This window comes from Nelumbo lutea, chromosome 3 (genome assembly GCF_056320005.1).
Source record: "Nelumbo lutea isolate HS-2025 chromosome 3, American lotus-T2T, whole genome shotgun sequence".
Classification (NCBI taxonomy): domain Eukaryota; kingdom Viridiplantae; phylum Streptophyta; class Magnoliopsida; order Proteales; family Nelumbonaceae; genus Nelumbo; species Nelumbo lutea.
In genome coordinates, this window is record NC_142686.1 from 111083046 (window position 1) to 111107028 (window position 23983).

General features: G+C 36.1%; 1 protein-coding gene, 1 long non-coding RNA gene and 2 pseudogenes across 4 annotated transcripts; all 4 read right to left on the minus strand.

Moving 5' to 3' along the window:
* Positions 1–116: 116 nt before the first annotated feature.
* On the minus strand, positions 117–7490 carry LOC148867629 (ammonium transporter 3 member 1 pseudogene; annotated as a pseudogene). The gene is made up of 3 exons (XR_016109599.1): positions 6435–7490; positions 6209–6341; positions 117–274 (listed from the first exon to the last, which is right to left on the minus strand). The product of XR_016109599.1 is annotated as an ammonium transporter 3 member 1 pseudogene (transcript).
* A 1383-nt stretch (positions 7491–8873) lies between these two features.
* Positions 8874–10450, minus strand: LOC148867630 (major allergen Pru ar 1-like). The gene is made up of 2 exons (XM_088979259.1): positions 9738–10450; positions 8874–9415 (listed from the first exon to the last, which is right to left on the minus strand). Exons 1-2 carry the CDS (start codon positions 9916–9918, stop codon positions 9117–9119), a joined length of 480 nt encoding a protein of 159 aa, XP_088835385.1. The 5' UTR covers positions 9919–10450; the 3' UTR covers positions 8874–9116.
* A 6303-nt stretch (positions 10451–16753) lies between these two features.
* On the minus strand, positions 16754–17968 carry LOC148867631 (uncharacterized; annotated as a pseudogene). The gene is made up of 5 exons (XR_016108957.1): positions 17660–17968; positions 17437–17524; positions 17281–17351; positions 17144–17200; positions 16754–17043 (listed from the first exon to the last, which is right to left on the minus strand). The product of XR_016108957.1 is annotated as an uncharacterized LOC148867631 (transcript).
* A 1766-nt stretch (positions 17969–19734) lies between these two features.
* LOC148867632 (uncharacterized) lies at positions 19735–20989 on the minus strand. The gene is made up of 2 exons (XR_016108958.1): positions 20705–20989; positions 19735–20551 (listed from the first exon to the last, which is right to left on the minus strand). It is a non-coding gene; the product is annotated as an uncharacterized LOC148867632 (long non-coding RNA).
* Between the last annotated feature and the right edge of the window lie 2994 nt (positions 20990–23983).

The following is a 23983-nucleotide window of genomic DNA, read 5'->3' on the forward strand; positions in this document are numbered from 1 at the left end:
AAGAAATACTGAATATGCATAGCAGAATCCTGTTCGGAGGATGCACCAATCGATCGTTAATTTAATATCCGTAACCCAGAAAAAGAAACAACAACATTACCTGCACTCGGCATGATTCAGACAAGTCTTGCAATCATTCCCCGGACGGCCTCGATCACCGAAGGTTTGTTAAAGAAGATGGCATCGAGGCAAATCTAGACCAGCAAATTCGTTGCTGCACAAATGTTCGTGTCCAGTATGACCATGGACGAGTCAATATTCTTCGTGTAAGGATCTTCACTGTTGGGGAAGAATGGGGTCACTGTAACTTTAGAGGAGAAGCTCTGAGGTGCGTCTGAAGACACTGTCTTTAGAACGTTATTTGCCCCCACTCAATTTTACTGAGTTTGCTGTTGAGTTACAGGCAAATTCGTTCCCAAGATACAACAGAGCCTTGGGCGAGAATCTACAACCAGCAAAGTTGAAGAGTCTCCAAAGAAACCTTCTGTGAGACTGTAGCAGACCGGACTGAGAGAGAGAGAAAAAGAGAGTGAATTTCGAAATTGTGTGATTTGGAGTTTGATTCATGCTCCTTAAATAATTTGTGAAGAAGTATGAAGAAAATGTAGGTGATGGTTTAGAGAATGCACATTGAACAGTCACAATTTCAAATATTGTGACTGCTTAAAAAGTAATTAACAGTTGGTGACTGTTAACTTTGAATTGTGCCTCTTGATCACACCCGATCGAATCGTGACCGTTGATCTCATCAACGATCATCAACGCAAAGTGCGTGCGTTGCACGGTATCGAATCCCCATACTCTCAACTACTAATTTTGATGAGTGTAAATCAGCTCCTATTGAAATACTAAAAACAAAACTTATAATTTTCCAATGTGGGACAAGTTCAAAACTACGTTTTTGTAAGAGAAAAACTGATTTTTAAATCAAGTGTGTAGGTGCAATTTCTCATGTAATTGACCAATCAAACCCATTGGATTTAATCCCTTATGAGATTAAAATCCAACAATCCCCCACATTGATTGATCAATTACTTAGTTATCTCTCAATCCAAACTACTATGACACAGTTATGCATACAAAAGGTGTTTATCAACTTAAACCTCTTGTTAGTATAGTTATCTCAGAGCCTTGTCAAAGTTATTGGTGGTAAGACCTTAAACCAATTACTCTCAAGACAGACCGGAGACACCTATACATACAAAAATGTCTAGTCTCTGCAAGAGTTTCCAGTTTTGCTCAGCACTATTATGGCCATGTGCTTCTTTCCTGGTTTCATGAACAATCTCGAGAGCAAACCCAAACCCTCATGAGAAGCGACGCCACTTCTATGTTTACATAGGTGAAGTTCCACTATGTGCTCCATTATTTGACACATTTCAGAAATTCATTAAGAGTTTATCTCAACCTCTCATCATAACGGACAACACTGTTTATGTTGTGATGGGAAATTTCTCAATGTTCATGCTAACAGTCACATTGCTGTAACTTGTTGTTACCCATTAAACCCAATACTGATGGTTTTCCAGTTCAGGTTGGGTTACCAGTACAGGTGACTAAGTAAAGGGTTTTAATCTCATCTCTTTGGTTGTCATTCTTACCAATTCTCTGGCCAAGCCCTTGACCTCACATGTTATAGTGATGAAACCATCTTGAATCAGTTGCCTAACAAATTCATGTCTCAGACTTATATGTCTGGGCTTACCATTGTAGGTACCATTGTAGGCCATTAACAAAGTTGTCTCACTATCATAGTAAATGAAAATTGGAGGCATAGGACTAGGCCAAATTTTTATATCCAATAATAAATTCATAATTCATTCAACCTCTTTTCTAGCAGCTGCTAAGGCTATGAATTCGGATTCTAGGTCCAGTGAGATATACAAATTTGTCTCTTGGATGCCCAAGAGATTGCACCCCCACCAAAGACGAAAATACATCCAGATGTGGACTTATTATCTCCATTACCGGTAATCCAACTTGCATCAGTGTACCCTTCTAGTACAGTTGGATAATCACAATAAAACAAGCTAAGTTCCAAGGTTCTCTTGAGATGCTCAAGAACTCTCTCAATTGCCTTCCAGTGCTATGCACTGGGATTACTTGTAAACTGATTGAGTTTACTTACTGCAAATGCAATATCAGGTCTGGTACAAAGCATAGCATACATCAAGCTCTCTACTGCACTAGCATACTCAAGTTGTGCAATTGCTCTACTAGTATTTTCTACTAGCTTTATATTAGAATCATATGGCGTGCTATATTATTTAAACCCTAAATGCTTAAATTTCTCAAGTACTTTCTCAATATAATGTGATTGGCTTAATGCATAACCCCTACTATGCTTTTTAACTTTTATTCCCAATATGGTATCTACTTCTCCTAAATCTTTCATCTTGAAGATAGATGATAAGTAGTTTTTAGTTTCATTTATGCCAACCATATTCGTACCCACAATAAGCATATCATCAACATAAAGACACACAATTACTCCATAATTTTCAGTGAATTTAGAGTAGATACATTTATCAGCACGATTATGTTTAAAACCAAAAGCTATGATGCAAGAATCAAATTTCTCATGCCACTGTTTAGGTGTTTGTTTTAATCCATATAGTGATTTAACCATTTTACAAACTTTCTTCTCGTTTTTAGGAAAAACAAATCCTTCTGGCTATTCCATATAAACTTTTTCATTTAAATCACCATTTAAGAAAGCGCTTTTAACATCCATTTGGTGAACAGATAAGTGATAAATGGATGCTAATGCTATGAGTGTGCTAATGGAAGTTGTTCTAGCCACTGGTGCATAGGTGTCAAAGTAATCAATCCCTTCCTTTTGACTAAATCCTTTTGCTACCAATTTAACCTTAAAAGTTTGTACAGTTCCATCAGTGTTGTATTTTCTTCTAAACACCCATTTACATTTTATTGGTTTTGACATTGGAGGCAGGTCTACTAGTACCCATGTGTTATTTGACATTATTGAATTCATTTCATCATTTATAACTTCCTTCCAAAAGGTAGCATCTTTAGAGGTCATGGCCTCACTATAGGTTTTTGGATCATTTTCAATGTTTAGGACAATATGTATCTTATTTAAAATCTTCTCTCTATCAGTCTCAACCAAAAACACAATTGACTGAGTAGAGATAAAATCTGAACCTAAGTGTTTCTCTGTTGTTTGTCTTTAACTTCTTCTAAGTCCTATTGTAGGTGTTATAGTTGTGTCATTTCTTCTTTTAATCTCATTATTATCAATAGGTATTGAGATCTGAGTTTCTCTGCCATTTTCTGTGGATTCATTTTCTGTAGGTTCAGAGCACAGTTTATTTTCAAAGAATTCAACATCTCTAGTTTCAATTATTATGTTGGACTCTAAGTCTAGAAGCCTATAGGCCTTGCTATGTTCTACATATCCAACATACTTTTCTTAGCTCTGAGTCCTAATTTGGTTCTTTTAGGATATGGAACTCTATAATATGCTAAGCACCCCCACACTTTTAGATATGCTAAATTAGGCTTTCTTTCTGTCCATAATTCATATGGGCGTTTGTTATTAACTCTAGAAACAATTATGTTATATAAATGGCAGGCTGTTAGGAGTGCTTCCCCCCATAGGTTTAAGGGTGCATTAGCTTTTAACAACACGCAGTTTATCATTTATGTAAGTGTTCTATTTTTTCTTTTAGCCATACCATTTTGTTGAGGGGTATAAGGAGCAGAATACTGATGCATTATTCCAAATTTTTCACAAAAAGAATTAAACTCATTTTTTTAAGGTATTCAACACCCCTATCACTTCTAAGGATTTTAATTTTCTTTTCTAGTTGATTTCCAACTTCAGTCTTATATAGTTTAAACATGTCAAAGGCTTCATCCTTAGTTCTCATAAGGTAGACATAGGTGTACCTAAAAAAGTCATCTATAAAGGTTATGAAGTATCTCTTACCTTCTCTAGTTAATACACCATTGAGTTCACAAATGTCATAATGGATTAGTTCTAGAAGTTGAGAATTTCTATCAACACTAGGGAAAGGTTTCTTAGCCATTTTAGATTTTACACATATTTCAAATTTTTCAGTTGATTCATGATTGTAAACAATTATACCAAGTTTGCACATGTTCTTTATGGATTTAAAATTCAAGTGTGCTAATCTATCATGCCATAAAGAGAAATAATCAACAATATAAGCAAAATATTTTCCTTCATTAATACTTAATTTGAACATACCATTACAACCATATCCCTTTCCAACAAACATCCCATTCTTGGATAGGATTAGTTTGTCGGATTTAAAGACAACTTTGAATCCCTTCTTACAAACAAGATTTACTGAGACCAAGTTCTTTCTAATGTCAAGAACATGAAGAACATTTAGGAGAGTCAGTGTCTTTCCGGAGGTGAATTTCAACTCTATGCTGCCTCTTCCAGCAACTTTGGCACATGTTTGGTTTCCCATCTGTACCTCCTGGCCATCAGTCACTTCTTCATATGTCTTGAATAAGGACTTGTCCTTGCAAATATGAATTGTGGCACCTGAATCAAACCACCATCCAGAAGACGATTCTGCCATATTGACTTCAGTAATCATGGCCACGAGATTGTCTTCTACCATGTTTGTAGACTTGGTTCCGCTTTTCCGATGTCGGTAGACTCGGCATAATGCCCCTTCTTTCCACAAACATAGTAGGATCCTTTCTTATTGTTGCTCTTCTTGAAGTTCCCATCCTTCTTCTTTACTTGTAATGCAGGGTTAGTCTTCTTCGATCCGTTTTCCACAAAATTGACCTTAGAGTTCAGCATACCGATCAGGGTCTTATCCCTACTATCTCTAATTTGAGACTCTTCTTCAATATGAAGGTATTGCTGAATTTGCTCCAAGGTAAGTTCTTCAGCCTTATGCAGAAGCTTCTTCTTGTAATCCTTCCAAGAGAGTGGAAGTTTGGCAATGATTGCTCCCACTTGGAAAGATTCAGGAAGGATGATGTTAAGGGATTGAATTTTGTTGACTATCACATGTAGTTCATGAATTTGCTCCAGTATGGGTTTATGGTCGTTCATGGTGAAATCAAAGTATTTTGCAATAAGACACTTATTCGTATCTGCTTCTTGCACCTTGCATTTGAATTATAGGGCGGCCTTTCAGATTTCTTTTGGAGATGTAAGTTCCTTGTAGAAGTTGTAGAGACGGTCTGATAAAGCATTCAGTATGTGTCCTCGGCACAGAAGTGAGTCATCTTCTCGTTTTGCTCTTTTCTTCTTTAGTTTCTTTGAGTCTTTGTCAGTGGGTTCAGGAAGTGATTGCAGATTTGGGTCTAGTAGATAGTATAATTTCAGTGTGATCAGAAAGAATATCATCTTGTCTTGCCATCGGCTGAAATTTGTTCCATCGAATTGGTCTAGTCGAACAAGATCTTGGTTCATCATCTTGATCGAAGTCATGCTTGCTTCCGCCTCCATTGTAGAGTAACGTTCTAAAATTGTTGGGGAAGAATGGGGTCACTATAACTTTGGAGGAGAAGCTCTGAGGTGCGTCTGAAGACACTGTCTTTAGGACGTTATTTGCCCCCACTCAGTTTTACTGAGTTTGCTGTTGGGTTATAGGCAAATTCGTTCCCATGATACAACAGAGCCTTGGGCGAGAATCTGCAACCAGCAAAGTTAAAGAGTCTCCAAAAAAACCTTCTGTGAGACTATAGCAGACTGGACTGAGAGAGAGAAAGAGAGTGAATTTCGAAATTGTGTGATTTGGAGTTTGATTCATACTCCTTAAATAATTTATGAAGAGGTATGAAGAAAAGGTAGGTGCTGGTTTAGAGAATGCACCTTGAACAATCACAATTTCAAACATTGTGATTGTTTAAAAAGTAGGTAATAGTTGGTGACTGTTAATTTTGAATTGTGCCTCTTGATCACACCCGATCGAATCGTGACCGTTGACATCAACGGTCATCAACGCGAAGTGCGAGCAAAGTGCGCCTCTATAGCGTCGCACACATGTGTGTGCACGCATTGCACAGTATCGAATCCCCATACTCTCCTCTGCTAATTCTAAAGAGTGTAATCAACTCTATTGAAATACTGAAAACAAAACTTATAATTTTCCAATGTGTGACATGTTCAAAACTGGGTTTTTGTAAGAGAAAAACCGATTTTTAAATAAAGTGTGTAGGTGCAATTTCTCATGTAATTGACCAATCAAACCCATTGGATTTAATCTCTTATGTCCACCATTGAATCCAACCCAACCCATCCACGGCAACCCTGCACCGGCCAACATCAGTAAAACGTTGTTCAGTGGGAACCTCTCCCTGTCCTTTGTCGATCTCGGTCCCACCTGTAAACAGACTCAAGTCATCAAGTCCGGACGACCAATTCCCTCCCCACCGTTTAATTAATGATTCGATGAGATTCAGCAATAAATACTAACCCAATAAGCTACCGTGAAGCCGGCGATCCCGGAGGAGAGGTGGATGACGTAGCCGCCGGAGTAGTCCATGACGCCCCAGTGGAACAAGAATCCACCACCCCAGAGACCGAAAGCACCGACTGTGTAAGAAAAGGTGAGCCAGAGCGGGACGAATAGCATCCAAGCCTTGATGTTCATTCTACCCAGGACTGACCCAGCTAGCAAAATCACTGTGATCGCAGCAAACACGAACTGAAATTAAACCATGGACGCCATAGGATAAAACGGTGCAATCATAGCCGTCTCCTCGGTTCCATTAGCGTCGTCTCCGGCAACCTCGCTTGTCTGATCAGAAACTTCTGGCCTAAAGCAGGGCCGACCTTGCCCCAGAACGGGAGGAGACGATCACCAAAAGACATCATGTAAGCCCAAGTGACCCAGCAGATTAAGACGGCAGCGAAGGCGTAAAGCGCCATGAAAGCTGAATTGATTGCCCATTTCTTTTTCACTATGCTTCCATAGAGGATGACGAGACCCAGCACGCTCTGCATCCCGACCAGCGTCTCCAATATCATCTGCCATGCGTTGTCTCCTTTCTTTAGCCAGTCCGGCACTGACGATGTTTTGTTTTGGTAGGCTATCGGCACTACAGTGGCCGCCATTTCTGAAACAGAAGCAGAAATCACCCACTCCCTGCCTCGAAGTTTATAGAGATTTATTTTGGCAGGCTATTGGTGCATCCTCAGAACAGGGTTTTATTTAGAAAGCCATCTAGGTTATGGATATTCAGTATTTCTTTTTAGAGATTTATGGTGGAGAAAGATTTATTCAGTGATTTTGAGAGGAAGAAGATGAACACTGATTTTATTTTTCAAAAAAGTTAATTTATTTTAAAAATATGTCCTTTATCAACTATAATCTCTTTTATTATTATTATTATTATTATGTAACAATAGGTTGAAGTTGGGTTTCCTCTTTGGTTTAAAAATCTTGTGCCAAACTGCGGAAAACTATTGTAACATTACTGATCCTATCTCTTCAAAATTAATACCTCAACATGAACTAAGCAAAATGCATTTTCTTTATACCAAATTTTAAAGAATGTGGATAATATGCGTTTTATTTGTTTAAATCGCCAAGTGATGGATCTTTCATACTATATTATGGAATATAGTGCATTAATAAATGTTTGAAGTTTGAACGTAACACCAATTAACTAAATTCTATTATACCTAAATAATTCGTGAATTATTCACACTTGCTAACAGTGCATCCGTGATCAAGTACCAAATAATATCAAAGTTATTTCCCTTAAGAAAAAGCTGTGGCCAAATATCATTATTTAAGAACTCAAGGAGGCCAAGCTGTCAAATAACAAGGTCCTATATATGACTAGTCAAGTTTGGTCTTTTATTTATTATTACACCTCCATATTTGCAGCAACAGTCAATGATTGTACGTACGTAGTAGCAATTTATTGGTTCTGACAAGGTTTTTAAAATCCACCCGGACAAAGATCCCGTCAAGGTCTGGATCCTGGGACGAATGGTTCAGTCGTTTGAATTGAATGAATGGTCTGTTCTGATAAAATAAAATAAAAAATCGGTCAAACAGTTCAAGGGTAAAACGGAATCGACCACCTAACCGATTTTCAATTTTTTTGGTCCAACCCTCTGATCCGGTTTTGAAAAGCATGGGTTTGGCTTAGCAATTCCTCTAATTAAGTTAAATTTAAGGCAGTTTATGAGTCACATCAAAAAAGAATGTAGTGGTAAGAAGCCAAAAATGAGTTCCTTTCAACCATCCGCAGTGGTAAGAGGAAATTAGAACTTCATAGCTCCCATGGCCATGTATGTTCTGCTCCTCCAAATCGGTTCAATCCATTCCATTGGACAGTGGTACTCTATATACACATTTAGGGCTCGGTCCATCCGGTTCATGGGAAAAAGGGTCTAGAATCGGTCAATTATTTGGTTGGGTGGAATCAAAATCTCATTTTCATTTTTGGTAGAAAAGATTTAAGGGGTTTGGGAATGAAATCCTATTTCAGTTTATTCCAATTTCTATTCTTATTCATGTCTGAATCAAACAAACTATGAATTCATAGACTATCCCAAGTGCAATCAAATGGACCCTTAGTTTTAATCTTTGCTTCTCAATTTTGAAGATGAAGATGCTCTATCCATTTATACTGTTTCTCATAATCATGGCATCATATGTACACTTATGACAGGTGAGAGAAGTGCTCATCAGTAAGTCCAAATAATAAATCCCTAAACTAAACTACTTGTGTTTGCATTTAACTAGCTAGACTTGGATTGATTGGATTCAAGAAACTCAATTTTGCAAATTTTATGGACCCTTTCCTTGTTTGGTTTCCGATCCACACCTCTGGGCTCCACTCTAATCCGAATTCCAAATACAGATCTCTTGATCTCTTGGGTAATGTAACATATAACATTGATAAATGAAAGAGGCGAGGATCACCTGTAGATTAATTAATAACAACTTCTTCGGTTTTCCATTATAACATAGAATTCTTATTATCACGCCGAGCCAAAGGCAAAGCAATTTTGGCTCTAAAAGGAAGAGAAAGAAGGCTGAAGGCAAAGGGAAAAACACACACAAGACGCAACAAAATAAGAAGAAAAGACTGGCATGGGTACTGAATATGTAACCCAACAATTAAATTAAAGTAACTGATTAAGCATAGGCGTCAGGATTTTGTAAGAGGTAAGCTTCCACGGCCTTGTACATACCCAGAGCTCCTTCTTTGCCAGCCTTGACATCCTCTTCTGTGAATTGCGCATCACCAACAGTATGGTACTCACTTGACATCTTACAAATGTATCCTCCATCAGCCGATGCCTCAAATTTAACCTCATAAACAACCGATGTAAGCTTATCTCCTAAGGCATCACCTTCTATCATAGTGTTCTTGCAGATGAAGTTTTCTTTGTCCAGTGCATCTATTCGGTGCTTCACATATTTGTAGGGACTGGCTGCAGATGACAAAATTAAACAGAATATATATCGTTATATGCTCCTTTCTTGTCCAATATCTCCCCAACTAAGGGGTGGCTCAGTTGGTACGTTAGTTGGTTAATTAATTCTAATAGAGATAGGGATTCGAATCTCGCTGCCACCAACTTCGGTGATGGTGGCGGTGGGGTTATTATTAGTGTGGTGTTGCGCTACTCAACGGCCCTAATGGGGGATTCGGGTGTATCATCAAATACCAAAAAATAAAAATAAAAATAATAAAAAATTAAAACTTGTCCACTATCATTAAACTCTAAATTAAGTGAAGTTTATAAGGCAAACCTTCAGTGAAGTTAGTCTGTTTGATGGTTCCAACCCCTCCATCTCCGAGAATGTCGATGCTCTTTATTGATTGAGGCATGAGCTTGGGGCACAGGTTGTGTGAGTCAAGGATCAAAGCCTTGAACATCCTGGCCGGAGGGATAGCACATGTGAACTCCTGGGTATATATCACAACACCCATATTCAACTAGACTAAGAAAAGAACTTGGGATAAAAAAAAGGAACACTGAACTAAGAAACGTAGGGGGCTTCTATTATGGAGTGGCAAAGAACGTTACAAGTATTTATAGATGAAGAGTGAAGTTTGCTGTATACCCAATTTCATTCTTTGGTAGTGCATTATTTAAAAGAAATATTAGATGGTAGGTATGTAAAAATATTCTGAATTCAATGTAACCTGTTAAGAGCCGAACCAAAGAGTCATTTTCAGATGTGGGGAAGTTTATCAATGTGTCAAAAGCAAAAGATTGTAGAGTTTCTCCAACGTGAACTGTTTTTAATGTAAAATTCCGATCCGAAACATAGGTTCTTCGATTCGTTGTCTAGTTTTATTCTTGTTGTTTGAAAGACTGAATCTAGAAATTAATACATTGTTGAATATCTGTTTTTGCAAATATGTTTTCCTTTATCATACTTCATGAACATGAAGCACATAATATTCACAAAGAGATTTTGATCAAATAGATAAGAGTGATCAATATCCAAAGATGAGCAATTTGAATTTATTTTATGTTACTTATATATTAAAATTGTATTTACTTATCATACAACAACCTAAGATTAAAACATGATCATCCGACACTCAAATATGGATATTAGTGTATACTAACTAATATGTCTGATATTCATCTTTTTCTTAATTTTTATATTTTATAATGATCAGGGAATTTGATTAAGACACTCAAATGTTTTAGATCTTTTGAAAAGACTTAGTTCCACGCAATCTGTATACACTAATACACGTCTTCAATACTTTAACCCATTAAAACATGAACAACAACAATAATAATTGACACGTCTTTATGTGAGAAGTAGATCATCCCCACCATGTGGACGTACAATGAATAAATACCGGGGCCCTTGTGTGCTGTCCTTTGCTCTTGGATCTCTCTGCTCGACATGATATCTGGGTTTGAACCCGCACCTAACTAATAGTAGATCTCTGCTCGACATGTTTGGATCTACTCCTCAATTAATTATCAGTTGGCTTAATAGAAACGAGGCCATTTCATGATTTTTTTTTTTTTTTCTTTTGGAGAATTTCAACAAATTGATTCTATGTGCTCAGATAATAGTTTTCATGTGCTGCCGACAACTACCAAATCTCTAAAAATTCTATGTGTCCGCATCGTGGTTGGAACATAAGTGATTATTTTAATCCTTTTCGAATGTTGATAGACAATAACCCTTTCCATCTTGTTATGCATTTGACATATTTTATTTTAAGGATTTATCTCTTTTTTATCGTTAAAAATTTAGTATTTATATACAAGGACATTTTAACTATAAAAAGGAGATAAATCCCTCAAATAAGAAATGCCAAATGCAGCCTTGGTTGGTAGATATCATTGTCATTTTTACTTATAAAAATGTTTGGGGTTGGTTAATACAAATTGTTGAAAAGTTTTTTTTTTTTCTTTTTAGTTATTAATTTCTAACTGGTTATAAACCCCAATTATCAATTTCATGTATGCATTTTTCTATATGATGTGATAAGATACGTTTCTCGAACATTTCTATTGATCAATTCCGAACTGTAGAAATGGCAATCAAATTAATTCTATCATAATCTCAATTCCACCCTGATCCAAAAACAGTTTCCCTGTGACTGTATTCAATATTAGAATGATTGCTACAAAAATCTTGTATTGGTCTATTTAATAATCATGGAATAAATTATTGCCAGGAGATGGCCAAAATACGATGGATTAGGTGAGAGATCACAATCGTGCTTTTAGTTTTGTGAACTTAACCTAGACTTTTTGCGCTCGGTGATGAATGTGTTTTGTCTCATTGTAATGGTATTGAGAAAGAGAATGAAGAGATTAGAATTTAATATGGTTTAATAAATCTGACTGCATAAGACTCATAACTAGTTTTTTTCTGATATCTTGGTAGTGGGGAGCTCATAAGCTGGCCAAATTTGACATATAAATTATCAGAGAATAGTCAAATGCTATTTACCTCATGATTTTTTTTTTTTTTTTTATCTTCAATTGTCTTGAAAGACCTGATATAATACGAAATTGATTAATGGAATTAGCCTAATGCTATGTTTGGTTTAACTGAAAAGGTAGGAAAAAGAAGGAAAACCTATACAAGGTTTGTAAAGATTTCTCTACCTTTTTCTTCCTTTCTCTATTTTTTCCTTCAAACCAAACACAGCATAAGGGTCTGCAAAGAAAATGCCTAAATTGGGTAGATTGAACTGGGTTGAGGGTTAAGTTAGGATCGAAATTTGTTAAAATTTCAGTGGCTTGAACCTTAATCCAAACCTGATGTGGTTGGATTGGATCAGACTTGAGCTATTCAGGTCTCAACCAAGCCCAATTGGAGTTTAGGTCAAGCTGAATTTTTTGGTCTAAGCCTAAGCCCAGCTTAGAGTCTAACTCGAACCTAACCTAACTTTACTAATAAGTGTTCTAAAAGACTTGCGACATGGGTTTGTGTTGGGCCAGACCATGTTTCCTTGCAAAGAAAAATGAACTACAGAATTAAGGAGAAGAATGGGCTTTAAACAATCTAAATAGATTGGGCGAATATTCGGGTGGTGGAGATGAAGAGCATTTGAAGAAGAGGTATTTATAGATTGAGATGGAGGAATAGTGTGTGTTGGGTGTGAAGTGTGAACCCTATGCGTAGTTCAATAAGAAAGCTGACCAGCTTTTCTGCATTCACTTTTCAGTAAGTGTAGGTTTTACGGTAAGTTGCACAACTTATCTGGGAAAGTCTTCCTATCTCCCAAGTGAATAAGTTAATTGCCCATAAGGGCGAAAATTGGCTAAACTATGTGGCGCCAAAATCGCTTATCAACACATGAAAGTTATGGGTCTTTTAGAAAATTATCTCATCTATCCAATTAACAATTTTTTTTTTTTTTTGACAAAAAGAACATGGGTGAATGTACTTGAAAAACACTTTCCCAAGTAACATATACCCAAGTAAAAGCATTTTACCTAAGTAAGTAACTGGGTCCAAGATCAATCATCTATGTAGTGAATTATTTACTGTATTGATTCATGTGATTGATCTATAAAAACTTTTAGTGGTGCACATTACACACTATATTACTCTAGAATGTTTTTTTTTTTTTTTTGTAGATGAAATCTTGGCCTCAAAAAAAATAAAAATTAAAAAAGAAGCCGACGTAGAGTTGATATGAAAAACATCCATGACATGTAGAGGTGGAACCGAGCAGAATATCTAGCTATTTAAGCTTGGCTTGGCAAAAAAAAAAACACAAGGATTGAGTTTGGGCTCAAGCTTGACTTGAACTTAACTCATTAGCAAACAAGTTTATATACTAGACTCAAACTTGACTTGAAGCTTGATTAAACTGAAGAGAATAAAGCTTTTCGCAAATAGAACTTAAGTAACTTATAAAATACTTTATTTGTGTCCACCCCTAATTACATAAATAAAATTAGTTTTGTATATGCTTTATAACCAACAAAATATATTGTTATTTGTTATTTGTTATTTGTCATGGATGTTTTTTTTTTTTAATTCTTCTAGATGAAACTTGTCCTATATATCGTTATTTGTCTCTTAGCCTGTGTTTGTTTTTTTTTTTTTTAAGGAGTTACACAGAATGGGGAATAGCAGGTCCCCAAAAATCACAATAGCAGATATCAATTAAATCCCTAGAAATGGAACTATTGCAGGCTTCATTAGAATGCGCATGATTAGAAAGCCAATCTACAGTCACATTCCCCTCTCTGAAGACATGCCAATAATCCACCATTTCTTAAAGCCTCTCAAACAACAACCTGCAGCCATCAATAATTAGCTTCACTCTCCACGGGGTTGGTAGTACTCTTTAGACAGTTGATCACCAACTTAGAATCACCCTCAATGATAATGGATTTGTTAGGAAAATTAAGAGCAACATCATGGGCTTCCTAGGCAGCCCATGCTTCTGCCACATTGACAGTAGAAATGCCTAATTTATAAGCCTTGAAGTTCAATATTCGGCCTATATGGTCTCTATCTATACAAGCTATCGAACAATTCCCACTAATACAAGAGGAATCAAAGTTGAATTTAATGACCACAAATCCAGGACTTGACCAACTAATAGGAATAATTTCTCTTCTCCTCTAATCAATCACTTTCCTTTTCTCACTAATTTGGATCTCATCCCAAGAATTTCGCATACTCACAATAATAATGGGAGGAGCCACATTTCTTTTGTTAAAAACCCTATCATTACGATTTTCCCTAATAAATTTGCGCTGATGCAAATAATGAGAGGAGCCATATTTCTTTTGTCCCTTGGGTTGTGTTTGGTTTCAATGCAAATAAATTTGCACTGATGCAAAACCATGGTAGTGCAAATGATTTGAGTGTAAATTCTGGTCTATTTTTTGTTTCAAATTTTATCTCATTTTGTTTGATTGCAGTACAAATGAAGTAAATTAAAACATGAAGCAGAATAAAATAAAATCCAAAACAAAATTAAACAAGAATTTGCATTTTATGCATTTACACTCTCATGCATTTGTACTAGTGCAAATAAATTTGCAATGCAACTAGGGGTGAGTATTATTCAGTTAAAACTGAAATACCGAACTGAAAAATTCGGTTTCGGTTTTTTTTTTTTTTTGGTAATTCGATTCTGTTAATTCGGTTTTTAACAATTTCGGTTTTCGATTTGGTTTTTTAGAGTTATAAATTCAGTTAACTGAAAATCCGAATTAACTAAAATTCATTATATAATATGTAATATATATTATACAATATAAAACATTTAATATATAATATGCTATATATTTATATATTAATATATTATATATAATGTATTATAATGAAATTTAATTTCATAATATATATTATAATATACATTATAGGTTATAATATATAATATTTTATATATTTATTAAATTCAGTTTTTAACCAAAATAACCAAAATTTTCAGTTTTGGTTATTTCAGCTTTCTTGTAACTCAGTTTTGATTTCCATTTTCATTTTTTTATTTCAAGTTTTAAAATTTCGATTAATTCGGTTAAGTTTTTAACCGAATAAATCGAATGCCTTAAGGAACTATAAGAGGTCACATGCAATGGAACAAATTATGTACAGTTTTCTTTATTGTGATTTTTAAAAGTAGGAATTGTTCTAATTAAGCATTACATCATAGCAAGAGTGCACTACTACTTTCTTCTAGAAAAGTTGTCATGATCATGACTCTGTTTTCTTAATTATATTATAGGTAGATGGGCTATCCGGGTTTGGTGGGCCGCACTCGTAATTTGAAGATTATGGAATCAGTCATATTATTGTCGTATCCAACATGCTAACAAAACAACATAAAATTAAGGGGTGTTTGATGCATTTATGTTGTATTGTCATTGGGTCTTGTCTTGATCAATATAAATTTGTGGAAAAGAATTTTTTCACTGAAATGTTTTGAGTTGATAAATATAAATTGCTACTTTTATTTAAAAATATCAAATTTGATATTTATACATGTATTTTTTTAATTGAAATGATAATCTATACTATTTATAAAAGAGGAATAACCTCATTTTGTAGATTTTTTATTAGACATTTTTATCCCTTATCTAAGTAATATACAACGAGCATAAAAAAGAGCATATATGTCATTTATTCTCACTCCAAAAACTGCCATGAATTATAAATAGTTTTGTTTTGGAGATACTATCGTATATGTTTACTAGTCATATATAATGTAACAATAGTATTCATAATTTATATTTATCAACATAAAATCCAATAATAACACAACACCACTGTATCAAATTCAAATACTCTTCTAGGCTTAGTTTGAAAAGAGTGCAAATGCAAATACAAATATGTACAGTGCAAATACACAATATAATATAAAATATAAAGTTTTGCACCCTACATATTTATATTTATACACCTTCCAAACTAAGCCCTATCGACTGCTTCGCTTTTTATAGAGTGTAGTTGGTTGATATGGTTTACACTGCTCTGCAGTAATCCCTCCCTATAATTTAGTGATATTGCTGTATTTGAGAAATAATCTGGAATATATTGTATGTAAAACTCCATCGTCGATTTGCATTTGCACGTGTTTGTTTTCAGTGTAAATACGGATTGGTGTAAAATTTCACAACTGATTCGTATTTTCATGCGGTTGTTTTTAGTGTAAGGTGTATATTGGAAATCGTTGTAAGCCTTCACATTGATTGACTTTTCTATCGATAATTGATGTAAATAATAGATCGATTATCACATAAAAAATGCTCCAACAATCCACTAAAATTTTAAACCCATTAACTGAATTTTACATCGATGTATTTTCCACCGAAAACAAAGGTAACCTTAGGCATGAATAACTAGTGAATGGAAACTCCGAGAAAGGCCCATACTGAGCCTGTTTTCTTTGAACTCGAGCTCAAGTTTTCCTGTCAGAACCGGTCCAGGCACATGCAGGCTGCAGAACGCCCTTCCTTTACCTGGGCCTGTGCATCAGGGCCTAGTGGCCCAATATTTCAAACATTCTGTACTTGTCCTGAACTTCTCGAGTCATTTGCATCCCCATGGTTGCCCGTCTTGTTCCAAAATTCAACTTAATGGTTGTTCTTCCAAAGTTTCAAAAGACGAGCCTGTTTGGTTGTAGAATAAGTGGCTTGCATTGAAATTTTTCCTATATATTTTAGTGCATTTGGAATGTTAATTAACCATCTTATTGAATGTTAGGCTGCATTTGGAATGGGCATTTCGTATTTTTAGGAGTCATTTCTTATTTTAGTGCATACATAATTCCATTAATTATGCGAGAGAAACAGAGGTGAGAGAAGACCAAATGAAAAAAAAAAAAACAGATTAATTTCCATTCATTCAGGAATCAGGATTCAAAACCTTTGAATCAACAAACAAAATGATGACACAGAAATGAACCTGCAAAAACTACATGCTATTGATAATTATTTGTTTTCCAAAAAAAAAAAAAGTATTGGAAGAGTTATGAACGTGAGATGCGTATCCTTTTCCTGTCATGGGCTTGGCGATCAGCTTCACCGTCGATCCCGTACGTAATACCTTCTTCTCTCGCCATTTCTACCAACATCTTTTGAAGCTCCTCCAAACTTTCACCCTATTTAATTCCCTCAAAATTAAGATCATCAGTCGAGTTTCTTCTTTGTTAGAAATAAAACCAGATTAAATAAATCAAAAGCGTTTTACAAAATCAGTACCTGGGGCCTTGCTTTCTCCATCATCGACAGTAATTCTTGCACAAAATCCGAAAATCCCTGTTTCAAAGAATTCAGAAGTTCTGCAAACAAGCAAAATTGACAAAATGCAAGGGAAGGGATTAAAAAAAAATACTGACATCGTCTTCATCTTGGAAGAGATGAACCAATTCAGCGTCGTACATTAACCTCTACCCTTTATCTGACAAAACTGCAGAAAATATGCCCTTGAAATTGAAGCCGAGAAGATCAGAAATCAACCTGTGTCCAAATTAAGTATTCTTTGGTTGTATTACCAGAATAAGCTTCTTGGATTTTCTGGAAACGGTATTGGGCTTCTCCAGCGACCTTGGGATTTCTCATCCACTTATCTGGATGCCATTTCTACCACCACCACCATCACCATCAGAAGAATTTCAATGGGGATAAAAGCATAAAAAAAAAAAATGAAGAAATCAGGCACTAAATTATGGTGCAGAGACCTACAGGGTAAATAAAACAAATGAAAAGATCACTAACCAAAGCGAGCTTCCGATAAGCAGTGCGAATTTCAGTAGCGGAGGCATTGCTACATATGCCGAGGACTGAGTAGTAAGATGAACAACCAGCATCATCGGATTCTACCTGCCGAGCTGACATTTTTGGAGAGGACGAGGGACGGTATTTGGTTGATGATATTGTTTTTTTATATACGATGGTGATGGTGACGATACATAACGACGACGACTGGTGATCCTGATTCCTGATAATTAAGATGAGAAGTGGTAATGGCGGAAAAAAACTCGACAAAAAAAGAAACCAGATTGGTGGGCGTCGGTTAAGATTAATTGTGACCTGCCCTTTGGGAGTCGTTAAGAGTTGAAGCGGGAGAAGGTTCCAGATTTCCACACTCACAGTACCTAGCTGGTTTTTGTCGTGATTTGTACATATGAAAAGGAGCGAGTTCTCCTTTTGATGGTGGATATCAACTCAACTCATGTTGGGACTTAGGAGTTGGGAGAATCGTAGAATCATGAGAACGTTGTATTTAACACAAGCGTCGGGATCTGTTTTGTCTGCGAACATAAGCGTGTGTATCAGATTACGTCATCAACATGGGTGAATGAATACGCAGTGTGCACACACCATTGACTATTGTTGAAGATGGGAAAATTTTGCACCCAACAACAAAACTTGCATCGTTCTATTGGCTCAGTTTGGAAGGAGTACAAATACAAATATGCACTGTGGCGGAGTTACAATTTTTTTGTTAAGGGGGGCTAAAACTTAGAAACATGAATAGGGGGGCCAAAAGTTTAGAAACATGGATAAGGGGGTTAAAATATATATAAATAGAATTTAAATGGGTTTTGTGGGAATTTTGAAGTCATAGGGGGGGAGTCATTAGAACAAATATGCATTCACTTTTTATATCTTACCATATGCAGCCTAAGGCTCAGTTTGGAAGGAATACAAATACAAATATGTAGACTTCAAAACCTTCTAATTTGTATTATTTTTTATGTATTTGTATTGTGTATCTTTCTATTTGCACTCTTCTCAAATTGAGTCTTAGGCTTTATTTGGTTACAGTGCAATTTTGTTTGTACTAGTACAAATGCTTAGGAGAAAAAATGAAAATAATTCTAATTCTGGTTTAATTTTGTTTTGGGTTTTATTTAATTCTTCTTCAACTCTAACGTTACTTCATTTGTACTGCAATCAAAACAAAATAAGGTAACTTTTAAAATAAAAACAAATCATAATTTATATTGAAATCATTTGCACTTCCATGGTTTTGCATCGGTGCAAATAAATTTATATTGCAATCAAACATGGCCTTAAGGAATTTACACATGATTTCAAAGGGAAAAGACAGTTGGGAGGTTGCAAAATTAGAGCCTTGGTCAGTGCCCCTTTCAAGTACTCGAAGGTCTTAAGACATGCATCATCAAAGCTGAATGTGACATCTTTTGCTAGGAGGTTGCACAATGGTCTGAAAATTTGGTAGAAGTCCTTAATAAATCATTGATAGAATCCGACATGTACAGGAAAAGAATGAATTTGCTTGATAGAAGTGGGAGGTGGAAGTTTAGAGATTAGGCCAATTTTTGCTTTATCCACCTTGATACCCCATTCAGAAACTATGTGGCAAAAAACAATGCCTTCTTTTACCATAAAATGACTCTTCTCCCAACTGAGGACCAAGTTTGTCTCAATACATTGTTGAAGAACTTTTCGTAAGTGTTCGAGACATGATACAAAGGAATCCCCAAAGACCGAGAAATCATCCATAAATATTTTCAAAAAATCACCCGCCATTTCTCGATCATAATATCACCCAACAAAATCCCAAAAATTTTCAAAAAAAAAACACAAAACAAAATCTCTTAAAGAATCTAAAATTAATTGTATTTTATATAATATGATATGTATAATATTTTTTAATTTATATATGTGTAACTTGGGTGGATTGGTTCATGTCCAAGGTCAACACAACACAATTTGAATTGGGCTTGGGTTGGATTCGTAAAGTTTAATGGAAACAATTTTTAAACTATCTCTACTTTTTGCCAAATTGACTAAGTATACCATTGTCTAATGATACCTTACTGTTTTGGAAAATTATCATTACCATTAAAATAATAATGGAATGGCTGAAATGTTCGTTTTGCCCTTAAATCAAATTTGAAGCTCCGGCTGCAACTTCCAACGGCGGTGATCCTCCTCCTCTCTCTCTCTTTTTCTCATTCCCGAGAGTTGGTTCGGATCCCTCTGCAGCATGTACAGTTTCTCTATAAAGACTAAACGCTCTCAACATCGCAGTCCAGCTTCTTCATGATTTCATGCCGCGGTGAATGAACAAAACCAAAATCCAAAAAAGAGACATTTCGGGAAGTCGGACTTCCGCAATAGCCACCCCCCCCCCCTCTTCCTGGTCAAGATAGATGGGAAGTAGATGAACATAACCAGACATACACCTTTGTTTCATGATAGAGCTGCCCTCCCTCCTACAATACCCAACCCATGGTGGTGGTGGCGGCAGCTACGGTGATTTTCGTGACGGTGGTGAAATACTATAACAGACAAAAGGGAAGAGAGAGAGAGAGAGCCACCTCGTCTCTGAAACAACCGAATAAAGAAAAGAACGAAACCCTATAAACTGGAACTTTCTTCCTTTTCTCCTCTTATTCTATTTACTGCAACAATGTTCAATACAAAAGAACAATTGTTAGCTTTATTTGCCTTTCTCCTGTAGACATCAAGGCTTTCTTGTTCCAGTTGCAGAAGCATTATGTCCCTATCACTATCGCTTTCTCCAATTTCAACCCAAATTTCCTGATCATCCAACAATCAATTTACTCCAGCAGAGGTTTTATTGTGGATATATGCTCCTTGACTGGCAGCGCAGATGATTGACAGGGGAAGAAACTGGCAGCGGTGGACGAAGGCAATCGGTGAGAACGAAAGAGAAACAGTAGCAGAAAGCTTAATAAAACAGGGAAGGGAAGGCTATAAATCGAATCCCCAAAAGTAGATCATCGATAATGAAAAATGAATAACGAAGCAAATGGTGATTCCGACCTGTTGGAGAAACACGTCTTCAGGAGTTCGTCAGGCTTCCGATAGTCCTTCGATTGCCATCACTCCGACAACTTGTGCCCTGAGCTAGGAGAAACAGGGGAGAGAGGGGTCTGTCGTTGCAGGGCGGTGATGAAACAGGGGAGACAGGGAGAGAGAATGAAGGGGAAGAAGGCGAGAGAGAAGGTGGAGGGGGCTGCCGCCGCCGGTTAAGGACCGAGCTAGTTCGGTTTGCGTTGTTGAAAGGAAGAAAAGGGTAAGGGTAAAATTGAATTTTAAAAAAATATACATAACGTGTGTATAAGTTTTGACGAATATTAAGGGATGCTAACATTAGTAAGGGTAGAGCTTATTCAATTGTGAGAAACAGTAAGATATCATTAAACAATAGTAAAACATTAAGGGTAGTTTAATAAAATTGCCCATACTTTTATTTTATATATAAAAAAGATATTCATATATTATAAATATATTCTATAAACCGATACATTATATGTAATATACATGATAGGGTCCTACCCCAGTCTGGTTGGCCTACCACCTTAGAGCCAACGTGGAAAGAGATTCTGACACAAGCCCAATTACGTCAAGAGCTTGAAACACCGCCACATTAGATTGGTGGCAAACATAAATCTTAGCATTTTAGCTCTCTTACTTTCTGTTTTATTCTTCAACCCTACTCAGCTAAGACCAATTCGTCCCAAACAGCTTCACCTGACTTATCTCTCTGCCTTATTGACTTGAGCATTAGATTCCTCCTCCCTGTGAAACCACCTCAGGGTCTCTGACTTTGATTTTTCACAGGTCGTCGATTTTCATCACCCCATTTTGCTCACTTTGTCCATCACAGCTCATCCAAAACAGTTGGTGACAAAGCTCGGCCTCATCCAGCTCAGAAAGACCTCTTATTTGCTTCTGCCTGCCTTAGCTCGAATAGCATCAATACATAATATGTATTTTTGTATATGCTATCCATTGGGCTTTGGGCCAAAGCCCAAGCCCAGTCCATGAACAGGTCTATTTGTAAATGAGCATGGACCCAAATTAGACATATAAATATTCTAAATATGTACAATCTAAAGAGTATACAAAGTTAATATATAATATACATGGAAGGAATACAGCATAGGTCAAATAGGTTGAGATTGGATTGGATTAGGCTTAGGTCAGATTTGGACCATCTGAGGCCTTAACCCAAGCCCAGCCCAAGTTTTCAAGCCTAAACACAACCCAAAGCTTAAAAATCAAAGCCCAAACTGTGCAAAATTTCAGTTCGGCTTGGACTCCCCAACCCAAAGCCCAAACTTATGCATTCAGCTACATTTGGGGGTGCAAATGAATCAGAATAAGATTGGATCTAAATTTGAATTCGATCCGCTTTAAACAGATTTGAATCCCCATGTTGCGTTTTGAAATCGGATCATATGGATTTTCTATTTGATCGGATTCAGATATGCCCCAATTCAAATATATCCGATCTGTTTGCTTTCCTAACTACATTATTCTGATCCTAGAACCAATAATAAGTTAATAACTACATTGTTCCAAAATTAACAAAACCTCCTTATAATAACTATGGTAGTGGTTGGTAACATGGGCGTTTTTTGGGCTTGATTTTCCAAAAAAAAAAAAGCCCACGCCAAGATGGTGCATGTTAATTTGTTTGGTATTGCTTTTGTTTTTAGGTAGGCAATAAAGCAACGTTTTTTATATTTATGTTATTTGGTAAGGTGATTTTTATTTTATTGTATGTACAATCTGTTTGGTGCATATCAGCGCTACATCAGTGTGTCATTGGGAACAACAGCTCACTGATGTAGCAAAAGTCAAATTTACTGTTTGATGCATCGAGAAAAATATAATTTACAAAGTATGGGTGTTTTTTACCAGTTTTTCAAAAAAATAAAAAACATTTAAACAAACATCCCCTACATTGTATCTTAACCCTGGTTTATCATGGTTTGTTGATGTAAACATGACGTGGCAATTACATGATGTGTCTCATGTTCCAATGAAACTTCCAGACATAATTTGTTTTGCTCGATAATAACCACACTATTAAACATAAAATAAATAATAAAAGTACATTAACTTATGAATGGCGCAATCAATACTCATGAAGTCATATTATTTACAAAATGACCTAGGAATAGGATAGCCTCTTCCTTGTTGTCTTGTTAAAAAATACATTAAAACGTTTTCTCAATTATAGCACACTTTCTCAATTTTTCAGAATCATGATATAACTTGGCTGCGCATGTGCAAGATTCATGTGCCATTTCCGAAAGCTCACTAGAAAATTTGTTCCCAAATAAACAAAGCCCTTTCTTTATTTAACAACTGCTATTTGATTGGATGACGATTCACATCCTTATAGTCCCAAAGACAATTAATTATACAAGGTCTCTTTATCATATTTCATTTAAAATAAAAAAATCCGAAACGATGCCAGTGTAACCACGTGATTCGCCCTACAGAATTTGACTATCCATGGATATGTCAACATCCACTTTGTCAGCCATTGCCCTATTGACCTATTACTTTTTTAGAGTATAGTACTCCAGTCCCAGAATGATTATTAAAAAAAGAAAAGTTTTTTTTATCAAAAGGGGGCGTTTGGCAATGACTGCATTTTTATGATTGTTTACAAGAATTTGCCTTGCATGGTTTTTGTCAATGTTTTTGAACCACCGTTGATTCGGATGGTCAGACCATTCGGCCCAGAAACCGTTCAAGCAACCGGTTCCATTTCACCCCTGACCCACTCTTGGATCAAAAACTATTGATTTGGTCAGATAACTACTGACCCGGGGGGTCAAACTATCAATTCGTTTGACCCAGACAGCGATTCGCAGTTTGAGAAATTGCAAATCTGAAACACAAACTCAGATCTGATATCCGGAAAGAAGAAGAAGAAAAAGTTGCAGATCTCAGATCTAGATCTGAAAAAAAATGAAAAATCAATCTCAAATCTGATATCTGAGAACTCATATCAGATCTGTCATCTACGCTGTATTACCACCATCATCATCACCATCTCATCGTCACTCTCGCCATCGCCGGTGAGCGTTGAATCATTCTCCTCTTCCATCTTCCCTCTTTCTTTCCTTTCATCTCTTCTTTTCCCTTTTTTTTTTCCTTTCTCCTTTCTTTCCTTCTTCTCTTCTTTCTCAGCCAACAAAGTACTCTTCTCCACTCCTCCAGTCCTTTCTCATGACTCATATACTATTTGGCCTTTCCTAATATAAACCGTCCAAACCATTCGACCCAGACGGTCAAACC